Below are 12,500 nucleotides of genomic sequence, written 5' to 3'. Positions count from 1 at the left end.
AAGGATAACTAGGAACCTTTAAGAACATTAGAGACAAAAGATGAAAATACATAAAGGATAAAACAATTGAAATAGAAACGAGTGATATTTGTTGGATCATTACACTTTTTATATAAATATGTGGTATTCTTAAAAAAAATCTTTCCCTTCCAAGGATTTATATAAGATTCATATAAGGAAAGATTTATATATAGAAATATATTTCTTAAGAATACTACCGTAAGATTCTTACGGTAGTAATCCTAAAAATAAAACATTTCCCTTCCAAGGATTTATATACGATTTACATAAGGAAAGATTTACATAAGGAAATATTTTTTTTCTTTTAAGAATACCACCGTAAGTTACTTGACGCTCGGAAATGGATCTGCCGGAAGAAAGAAAATGGGAAGAGGAAGAAAAGCGATAGAATTAATAAAAGTCTGAATATTGGTTGTTGTTGTTATTGTAGGATAGCTGATAGTATCAACAGATTATGACAGCAGAGAAACACCTAACCTATGACAGAGGAAGTAAGGAGATTACAAAGGATTTTACAAAGGATTACAAAGGCGGAGCATGCGATAGGAGACCTCTTGGTCCATAACTAGGTCGAAAGCGGAAAAAATACATAAAACAAGTTTCAAATTGGTTGAGTCTCATGTGGACAGCCTCCAACTGTATGGAAGCGAATTGTTTTTGGGTGTAACTTGTTAACACGGAGTAATAACTGGTGGAGAAGAATTATTATCGTCTGAGGCGTTTGTGTGGTACCAGGAAAGTGGACACGATACCAAACAAGGATATGGTAGGCAAGTACAAGAAGAAAGTGAAGTAGGAAAAAAAAAATCGAGGCAAAAGTTATGAGCAGAGTACCCAAACAGTACGCGAGGTTGGGATTGTACAAAGGAGAAAAAAATAAGATTGTAGAAAAGATGAAAAAATGTAAAAGAGTGTCCAAAAAGAGAGAAAAAAAATCCTTAGATAATGCAAGTGTGCTAGTGGATAACAAAGAGGAATGGGAGAAAGAGAGAGAGAGAGAGAGAGAGAGAGAGAGAGAGAGAGAGAGAGAGAGAGAGAGAGAGAGAGAGAGAGAGAGAGAGAGAAAGATATAGTTGGGGATATATATATATATATATATATATATATATATATATATATAGAGAGAGAGAGAGAGAGAGAGAGAGAGAGAGAGAGAGAGAGAAAGAGAGGGAGAGAGGAAAAGCCTAACAGCGATAAAGAGGTGTGAGAATAGACTCAATATGTAGATGAATTGGTATACGGAGGGCAATAAAAATGTCTCTAGAGACACATAAAACACGCCTTATCTGCAACACCCGATTGTAAGTGACCTGGCAATCCTACCGTAAAAAAAATACATAAATAAATAAAAAATAGAATTAGGGACTCAGAGTGTCCAATTCGTCTCTTATCAATACTCCCTCTTCCACTGTCTGATTAGGAAAGTTTGGTGACACGCCCAGCTAGGTACTTGCTTCCTCTTCCCTTCCCCTCTTTCCTTCTTTCCTTCCTTCCTTCCACTTCTCTTTCCTGTATTCCCTTCCACCTTTTATTCCTCTCCCCTCTCTTCCACTTTCTTCCCCTATTCTCTTTTTCTCTTTTCCCTCTTCCATTATCTCTTCCCCTTCCTTCCCTCTTTCCTTCTTCCTTCCTTCCTTCCACTTCTCTTTCCTGTATTCCCCTCCACCTTTTATTCCTCTCCCCTCTCTTCCACTTCCTTCCCATATCCTCTTTTTCTCTTTCCCCTCTCCCATTATCTCTTCCCCTTCCCTCCTCTCTTTCCTTTCTTCCTTCCTTCCTTCCACTTCTCTTTCCTGTATTCCCCTCCACCTTTTATTCCTCTCCCCTCTCTTCCACTTCCTTCCCATATCCTCTTTTTCTCTTTCCCCTCTCCCATTATCTCTTCCTCTTCCTTCCCCTCTTTCCTTATTTCCTTCCTTCCTTCCACTTCTCTTTCCTGTATTCCCTTCCACCTTTTATTCCTCTCCCCTCTCTTCCACTTTCTTCCCCTATTCTCTTTTTCTCTTTTCCCTCTTCCATTATCTCTTCCCCTTCCTTCTCCTCTTTCCTTCCTTCCTTCCTTCCTTCTACTTCTCTTTCCTATATTCCCTTCCACCTTTTATTCCTCTCCCCTCTCTTCCACTTTCTTCCCCTATTCTCTTTTTCTCTTTTCCCTCTTCCATTATCTCATCCCCTTCTTTCTCCTCTTTCCTTTCTTCCTTCCTTCCTTCCACTTCTCTTTCCTGTATTCCCCTCCACCTTTTATTCCTCTCCCCTCTCTTCCACTTCCTTCCCATATCCTCTTTTTTTCTCTCCTCCCCTCCCCTCCCCTCCTCTTCCTTCCCCTCTCATCCCCCTCCCATCCCCTCCATTCCCTTCCCCTCCCCTCCCTGCCCTCTCCCTCATCCAACCCCTTCTCTTTCCACTCCTCTTCTCTCCTCTCCTCTCTTTACCTCATCTTTCTTTTACTCTTCTCTTTTTTCCTTTCTTCTTCTCTCCTCATCTCTCCACGTCTCCCCTCCCCTCCAATCACCTCTCCTCCCCTCTTCTTCCCTCCACTTCTCTTCCCCCTTCTCCTCCCCTTCTCAATGTTCCTTCCACTATCCTCCGCTTGTGTTCCCTCCTTTCTCCTCCACTCCCCTCTTCTCTCCTTCTCTCACCTCTCCTCACCTCCTCTCCCCTTCCCCTTCCTCTCCCTACTCTTCCCTCTCCTCTCTTTCTGACCCTTCTCTTCTTTCCACTTCCTACCCTATCCTACACTCTTTTCCCCTCTCTTGCCCATCTTCCCTAACCTTTCCCATTTTCTTTTCATATGATATTCTCTCACATTTTCCCTTTTTTCTTTCTTTATCCCTTTCCCCTTTATTTTCATTTCAATCACCTCTTCTCACCCTTCTCAATCCTTCTCCCCATACCTACTCTATCCCCACTCATCCCCTACTCCATCCCCACTCTATCCCCTACTCCATCTCCACTCCATCCCAACCTTCACTCAACCCCATAATTTTTCTTTTTCTTCATCATCAACCTATTCCCTCTCACGATTCCTCCTCATACACTCCTTCTTCCCTATACTTTCCTCTTATCCCTCTCCCATTTGCCCACCAGCATTGTCCTTGTTCCTCTCCCTCTTTCCCCTTTTACACATTCCCCTTCAACTTCCTTGCCCTAACCACCATCCCCAAAACTATCCTTATCCCCCATCCTCCACTTCTGCGTGTCACTTCCTACTATGCTCTTACTTCTCCCCCCCCACCAAACCTAGTCTCCCCATTGTCCTTCATCCCTGTACCTATTTCTCTTCTCCCCCTTCCCCCAATCCCTTAACCCCCTTTCCGTCCCCCCATCCCTCCCATTGGGCCCGTAGCGTCGTCCTCCCCAACCCACGCTGGGTTATCCGGGCATCGCTTCTCGTTACCCGTGGGCGTGGGCTGACCGCCCACTGCAGAGAGATGACAAGACCTGCCGGACGGAGGCGATGACGAAGGAGATGGCGGCTGTGGTCAGCTATGAAAGCGCCGCCCCTGGTGAGTGGGTGCCAACGGGGCGGGGGAGGTGGGAGGGGGAGGGGGAGGGGGAGGGGAGGAGAAGGGGTTATCTGTTTATTTATCATTTGTCTATTTATTTCATTTTATCTTATTTATTCATTTATTTATTCATTTATTTATTCATTCATTTATTCATTTATTCAGTCATTCATTCATTATTTATCTATTTATCTATTTATTGATTCTATTTATTTTATTCATTCTATTTATCTTATCTATTTATTTATTTATTTATTTATCTATTTATTTTATTTATTTATTCATTGGAAGTGGAATGTCACCCCCACGTGCTTTGTTTGATCCCAAGTAATGGGTGTTTATGGAAGACACCTTGCAAGAGATAAAGTGGGATGGTTTGGCTTGTCTGAGGAGCATGGAAGGGGCAGTGGAATAGAGAAGGTTATCAGAACATCTCAGTGGTGGTATTTGCAGTCTTAGAGATCGTGGTAGCGGTTGTTATGGTGATGGTGGTAATAGTGATGACAACAATGGTGATGGTGCTTCTTAAACAAAGCGACATCTCGGATGATCGATATAACGCTATCTCAAGCTTGCCTTTAGCTGAATAAAGTAGTCTGGCATAATCCAGAATAAAACTCTTGGAATGACGTCATCAGATTTAAGGAACTAAAACTAATAACGAACACAGTTGGTTGAGTGAAAATGCACGTGGGGCAGCGTCAGGCGTCCTATTTCAGTGTCATCCGCAAATTGACTGACATCATTATCAATCGCATTGTCTAAGTCGTTTAATATACGATCATTTTTATGACAGTCACATGCAGGATTCGAACCCACTGTTATCGGCCACCCGTAAGATCACCTTCACAGAGCCTTAGCCCACTACACCAACTCGTTTATATACGTAATGAGGAATAAGGGACCCAAAACTGAACCCTAGGGAACTCCACTAGAAACACTCCCCCATTTAGATTTTACACCATTTACGGTGACCAATAGTTTTCTGTCACTAACCCAAGCTTATTGTGCAATGTTTATGAAATTAACTGATACTATCGAGCTTTTTTTTCCATGACGGGTTGTTCCGAGACTTAAAGCAGTTTCTGGGTTGGGTACATTGAGTGAATATTTTCATTTCCGTTACACAGTTGTCGCTATTTCATTTTTTTTTTCTTACAAGATGATTGATATGATAATTCTTCTGTTATCCCTGCTGCGTCACAGCTATTTTTGTGACAGATGCGATGTTTTTTTTTTCTCTGCTCTGGCGTTCATATTTTTTATTTAAATTAATAAAAATGGTAAAAAAAAAAAAAAAAAAAGACACTGGCGTCCGCTCATACTCTGTCTCTCCCACTGATGCTGCAATGTAATCAAACGGATCCTTAGGCCAAAAGGAGATGAAAAAATCGAAACCAAATAAGGCAAAAGAATGGCAGTTGCTGTCCTCGTTCGTGTGTGGCGTAGAGATGTAGAGAAATAGAGACAAGAAGAGAGAAAGGGAGAGAGAGGAAGAAGAAGACGAAGAGGGAGTGGGACAGGAAGACGCAGTGGGAGAGGAACAGGAAGAGGGAGAGAGACCAATATATATATATATATACATATATACATACGTATACATATATTTCAATATATATAAATTATATATATATATATATATTATATATGTATTATATATACATATACATATATATATATATATATATATATATATATATATAGAGAGAGAGAGAGAGAGAGGGAGAGAGAGGGAGAGAGAGGGAGAAAGAGATAGACACATAAACACATAAAAATAGACATACAGAAACATTCACATTGACACATACATGTAGACACAGACATATGAACATTTAGACGCAAAGACACATAAACATATAGGCATATAGGTGCATAGGCACATAGATACATAAACACATAGACAAATGGACACACAGACATATAGGTACATAGATAAATAAGCAGATGAACACATATATACAGACAAATAGATACACAAAAATATAGGCATATAGACACATAGGTACATAGAGAGACGAACAGACAAATAGGAATGAAAGAGAAGTCACAAAGACAGGAAGACAAGTGGAAGACGAAAACAGCGCCAGAGATGATGATAAAGAGGAGCTACATGTGGTCAACAAGATTCTGAACGACTGCAGAGGGAAGGGAGGTAAATGCATTATCTAGTGATAGCATCACTCAACACCACTACCAAGAACAACAACAATAAAAAACAAAAACCAACAACAATGGTAACAATATCAAACAACACCACCCCGACCACCACCAACAACAGCAACAATCACCACAACGACAACAGCAACAAGAACAACAACAACAATAGAAAACAAAAACAACAACAATGGTAACAACATCAAACAACAACACCCCGACCACCACCAACAACAGCAACAATCACCACAACGACAACAGCAACAAGAACAACAACAATAAAAAACAAAAACAACAACAATGGTAACAACATCAAACAACACCACCTCGACCACCACCAACAACAGGAACAAGAACGACAACGACAACAACAACAGGAACAACAACAACAATAACAACCAATTACCAACTACCAACAATCAACCACCGACTACCAGCCACGATCCAACCCCTACCACGAACTATTCACCCACTCTCACTCCACCCATACTCTCACTCCACCCATACTCTCACTCCACTCTCACTCCACTCTCACTCCACTCACCCTTAGGAGCCTGGTGGCGATTCGGGGGCCCTGGCAGGACATTCGTGGTCTTCGTCCCGATAAGCGGTCCTCATGAGTAGATCGAGAGCGACTCGTTATTTACGGCCTCACGAGAAATGGGTCTTCAGATTGATCTCGTGAGACTTGTGAGAATGACGAGAATTGTGACTTGACCACATAGATATTTTGTAATGATATATATGTATGTAACTTTGTATGTATATATATATATATATATATATATATATATATATATATATATATACATACATATACATATACATATACATATACATATACATATACATATACATATACATATACACATATAAAACATATATAAAAATGAAGCGGCCTTGCTGTGGATGTACTTTGTCTTGCTGAATTGTGTTTGTCCCAGGGAAGTTAACGGATGCAGGGATGACCAGTCATCCACGAGGAGCTGAGATGGCAGGGGTGGAAAGTGTGGTGGTGGGGGAGTGGAATGAGTGGGAGTAGGGACATGCCTCTGACTCAGCTACCTCCCACATAAGGGGGAAAAAATTCTTGATATATAAATAGATATACATATGTACATATGTATATATGTATGCAAATACGTATATATATTTATCATATGATAATTATGCAATTTATAAGAACTGTTGCGACATTTATATCGCAATAGTATGATCCTCAAATGAAAAGATGACAAAAGTGTTCTTTGTCTGTCCTCAATCAGTTATATAATCACCTCATAGCTTTGATTTTTTTGTGTCATTCTACATTTGTATTTTGTGCTCTTGAACTAGTCTTGACGTCATCTAGTATCGTTTCCTTGTTACTGTTATTGACACTCAGACTAGCCATGGTGTCCAGGTCTGTCAAATATACATCTTTCACTATTGTTTCTATCCATTTTGTTTACAAGTAAATCACTTTTATCATAGAAGAGCTTCGGCACATAGATATTTAGGAACGGAAAATATATTTGCATAGATCTGATACATCATGGGGTAGTTTAAAATGTTCGTCAAAAGCATTAACTCCTCGTTAATTTCCTCCGGGAATGACTGCTGAGCGTCATTTCCTTGTTTATTTTCTTTGTATTCCTGAACTGATAACTACGACCTCACCACACCTGCAAGACATCCACATGTTATTTCAATTTTTTTTATCGAAAATCTTAGTACAATCACAATCGCATTTCTTCCAGAATTATGACGTTTTTTGTTTCTCGAACAACTTAGTAAACTCATAATCGCTTTCCTTCCAGAATTATGACGTTCCTCAGAGACAATCCATAGAGGAACTCACGATTTGTGTCGAATATGAATTCCCTTCCCCGAAGAAAGAAAAAGGGGTCCAACAGAGTGAAAATTAATTGAAAACAGGACCCCAATCTAGGCAAATTAACAAAAATTGATTAATTGTCCTGTAGAGAGCTGAGTGGTTTACATAAATCCGTCCTGGATGTTAGAACGAGACGGAGTGCCTTCCTCGATATGTGATCGATCATGAAAACAGACATTCCAAGTCAGGGGAAGAGAAATATTTCATATTAAGAATGTATCTCCGCCAGATCATTTTGATCCACAGTGAAAAAGTGAGGACTTCACCACGCCATAACTAAAAAATATATATATATACATATTCATGTTATACCCTTGTAATTTCACATGGGATACTAATTACAGGACCACAAGCGAAAAATTAAAATGTCCAACATGTACGTTCAATTCGTATTTAAATACTTATGACCTGTGGAAATTAGCTGAACAAAATTAATTCCAGTGCAAATACAACAAAACCGAAAAAAAAAAACACATTCGACTCCGTACCATTTAGGTTGGAAAGAAAACTTAAAAAAAAAAAAAAAAAAGCGAAACATAGAAAGTGGGAAGATGGCTACTCCCAGTAGGAGTCGCTTATTAAGACTGACGGTGTTTTTGTGCCTTATTGCAGTCGTCTGCGGACGAATTTTCTGCTACAACGGAGGCCGCTGCATCCGGGGACGGTGTGTCTGTCCTCGGGGTTTCTACGGGACGCGCTGTCAATTTGGTAAGTACCCAAATTTACACGTTTGTATTAACAACTTGAGATCAATCTTTGGGAAGGGGTGATGTGTATTAGGGTGTATTATTATCAGAGCTGGGCGCGTTTCTCGATGCGATCCTATGTGTTCTAACTGACACATATATAGTCATGACACTAGGGAACGCATCTAGGAATGCACCGAGGAACGCAACCAACCCTGATTATTATATTATTTTGTATACTCGTACACACGTGTATTAGCGTGTACAGTTACATGATCACCCACATGTAATCATGTGCACACACACACACACACACACACACACACACACACACACACACACACACACACACACACACACACACACACACACACACACACGTACACACACGCACATTTCACAAATTTTCTAACATATGTATATGTAGTTAGACCGTATGTAAATGTATAAATTCATTGAGAAGAATATTAGTAAAACAAATGAGGATTAAGGGGAGTAAGGAGTGGATGGTTCAGGATGTCCACAGTGATTCAGTTGGCCTGAAGTTCTCCCTTGTGCTAAACAAATTCATTCAAGTGATAACTAGAATTCCTTTAAGGAACCAAAAATAAACATTTGGTCCTTATTGGGTTAACAGACATAATTCTTGATCTCGATCTGATTCGCGGTTTCTGGGAGCTGAATAGGATAGATTAGAGTTATAAAAAATGATAATAATAGATAAATAAATAAATGAATGAATAAACAAATAAATAAATAGATAAATAAATAAATAGATAAGTAAATATAAATAAAATAAATAAACAAATAAATAAATAGATATAGATAAAATAGATGAATAAATAGATAAATGAATGAATAAATAAATAAATAAATAAACAAATAAATAAACAAATAAGTAAGTAAATAAACAAATAAATGAAGAATCCATAAACATACAAGTTTTGACTTTCTGGTCCTTGATTAATTTAAGAAAATCACTGAAAATTGTATACATGTATATTTGAATAAAAAAAACTCGAAATACGTGATTGAATAAGGGTATTTGATTTTATATACATTATATTTGTATGTATATGAATATATGTATGTAAATATGTGTGCATATATGAATTCGTCATTTATCATGGTCTTGGATTACATGCTGAATTCGTGGTTGACATCTATTACCTTCCCAGATGAAAACTCGGATCTTGTACAGTTTAAACTATGGGTGATACTGTGTCCTTATACACATATGGCACACACATAGTTTCTTGTGCTCAATGGAACAGTAACTGTTTACAGAGAATTGTTGCTTTCAAACACTGAGATGGGTTCAATATCTGGTCTGTAGCGTGGTAGTCATTTGACGCTAACTACTACACCACCAAGCTTTGTGTGTGTGTGTGTGTGTGTGTGTGTGTGTGTGTGTGTGTGTGTGTGTGTGTGTGTGTGTGTGTGTGTGTGTGTGTGTGTGTGTGTGTGTGTGTGTGTGTGTGTGTGTGTGTGTGTGTGTGTGTGTGTGTGTGTGTGTGTGTGTGTGTGTGTTTGTGCGTGCGTGTGTGTATGTGTGAGTACGTATATGTTTGTCTGAGTGTCTGTATGTATGTACGTGTGTGAGTATATGCACACACACGTGTAGATCGTTACACATAATCATGTCCTCACATAATTAGCTTCGCTTTCTGGCGGCTCGCTGACCTGAGCAGGAGGACCACCATCGATGTCACGACACGCGTCTTCTTGGACTCTGAGTTCGCAGACTCTTGGTCCTCTAGGTCTCTCTGTGGTCGTTGTGATTCCTCTTCCCTCCAGACGCTTTCACTACGCTCGGATAGAGTCTTCTCCATCTAATGCAATCTGTGGAAGGAAGTGTATGTGTTATACTCGCATGGCATTGCAAGAAGTGCTACCTCCGTCGATACGCCACCGCCATTGCCCCCTCATCCACCTTTACCACCTCCAGCAGCCCCACCGCTGCCACCACTGCCAACAATAACAATAATATTGCCCTTACCTCCACGATGACGTCAACGAAGACGACGGGTAGGACGATAACCACCAACACTGCCACCATAACTACCACCACTGCTACTATCACCACCACTACCACCACAACCACTTCCACCATCATTACCACCACTACCACTGCCACAACCACTACTACCATCACTACTACCAGTACCACCTCTACCACAACAACCACCACCACCATCATTACCAAAAACATCACCACCATTACCACCACTACCACCACTACCACCTCTACTACCACTACCACCTGCACCACCACCACTACCACCACCACTACTACCAGTATCACCTCTACCACCATAACCACCACCAGCATCATTACCACTACCACTACTACTACCACCATCACCACCACCTCCACCACAACTACTACCATCATCAGCAGCACCATCACCAATATACCAACACCCCCGTTAACCCCACCATTCCCACAACTACCACCACCAACACTACTACTATCAACAGCAGCACCGACACCACTATACCAACACCCCCGTTAACCCCCCACCATTTCCCACCACCGCCACTACCACCACCGTTACTACCACCCTAGTTCTCCTTAATATCGTCAACAGATAATTCTGGCTGGGCAACCAGAACCCTCCCCTTTTCTCTCTGGGGTACCATTTGAGGTCCCGCCCCGGCTCTCAGAACGATGGGCCGCACACGCCCCTCTCCACGCCCCTGTCCACGCCCCTCTATTAAACAGACCCTCTATGCTGAGATTTCGAAACCCAACCCATGACGAATCCATACATAAACAAAGAGGGGGCGATGTCCGCCAGTTTTGTTGTTTACACAAACGTTTACTGCATCCGATGTTAAACGTTTGATCTAGATGAGCATCTGTCCCGGGTTCGAACCTGAGACTCCCATTCGCGGCCGTAGGACCTGTTCCAAAACCCACGAATTTCCTGTAGGATTTATGGGGTCCTTTATCAAGATCCTACCACCTCTATACTCCTCCTCTTCCTCCTCTTCCTCCTCTTCCCACTCCTACTTTGTAGCAACCCGTGTTAGCATACTAACACTCTTGTATGACAGCTTGTGGGTTCATCGCTTTGCTACCGAGAGTCTGTCACGAAGACAGGGCTGGTGTGTTAGGGGGGAGAAGGTTAGTGCCACAGAGTTCCCAAGATTGCTTGATGACATTACTTGTAAAAGCGTCTCCCTGATGAAACGGGGTTCATCGAATCAGATTTTAAACTCATTTTTTAACAAGTGGGTGCCTGGGATATGAAAATATAGTTTAGTGGCGCGCGCACACACGCACACACACACACACACACACACACACACACACACACACACACACACACACACACACACACACACACACACACACACACACACACACACACACACACACATGCAAGCGTGCACGTACACACGCACAGAGAAACGCACACAGGCTGACACAAACGCACAAGCATGCACGTACACACATACATAAAAAAAGAAACAAAGGGTAATAACAATGAAAAAGAAAGAAAAGGTAGATGTATAAGGAAGAAAAAAGACAAAAAAATGCGAGAAGAAACTAAAGGAATAAAGAAAAAAGATGAAACGAGAAGGATAATAGAGACTAGGAAGATGTATAAGGCAGTAAAAAATATTTTTTTCAATGAATTAGAGAAACGAAGAATGAACAGATAAATAAAGAAACAAAGAGGAAAAATAAAAAAGAGGAAAGAGAAAAAAAATACAGAGCAAAAAGAAAATAGAAATACAAAAACAATGAAGAAAATATATACTAAAAAATAAAGAATAAAAAAGGAACAAAATAAAAAGAGAAAAATAAGAAGAAAGAAGAAAGACTGAGAAAAAAACACACGAAAAAAACACCCCAGAAATAGTAAAATAATGAAGAAAATATATACGACAAATAAAGAAGAAAAAAGGAAGAAAATAAAAAGAGAAAAATAAGAAGGAAGAGAGAAATACTGAGTAAAGAAAAAAAATCAGAAATAGAAAAATAATGTAAAAATATATAAAAAAGAAAAGAAACAAAATAAGAAAAAAATAAGAAGGAAGAAGAAAGAAAGACTGAGGCTAGAAAGAAAAAACGAAATAAAACACATCAGAAATAGAAAAATAATTGAGAAAATATATACAAAAACTAAAGAAGATAAAAGAAGAGAGTAAAAAGAGAAAAATAAGAAGGAAGAAGAGAGAAAGACTGAAGACAGAAAAAGCAAAAAAAATCGGGCATTATCGCATCATGAAGACGTGTTTGGATGA

General features: G+C 40.0%; 1 protein-coding gene across 1 annotated transcript in view; it reads left to right on the top strand.

The window, feature by feature from the left end:
• The window catches only part of LOC143029316 (uncharacterized), a 505,672-nt gene that overhangs the window by 375,167 nt on the left and 118,005 nt on the right, over positions 1 to 12,500 (top strand). The window contains exon 4 of the mRNA XM_076192072.1: positions 8,170 to 8,265. Within this exon, the coding sequence (XP_076048187.1) occupies positions 8,170 to 8,265 (96 nt within the window). The remainder of the gene's footprint in view (positions 1 to 8,169; positions 8,266 to 12,500) is intronic.

Source organism: Oratosquilla oratoria, chromosome 10 (genome assembly GCF_046742065.1).
Source record: "Oratosquilla oratoria isolate Oo_2021 chromosome 10, ASM4674206v1, whole genome shotgun sequence".
Taxonomy (NCBI): Eukaryota; Metazoa; Arthropoda; class Malacostraca; order Stomatopoda; family Squillidae; genus Oratosquilla; species Oratosquilla oratoria.
The sequence above is the reverse complement of the archived record's forward strand: the minus strand, read 5'-3'. Positions and strand labels throughout refer to the sequence as shown.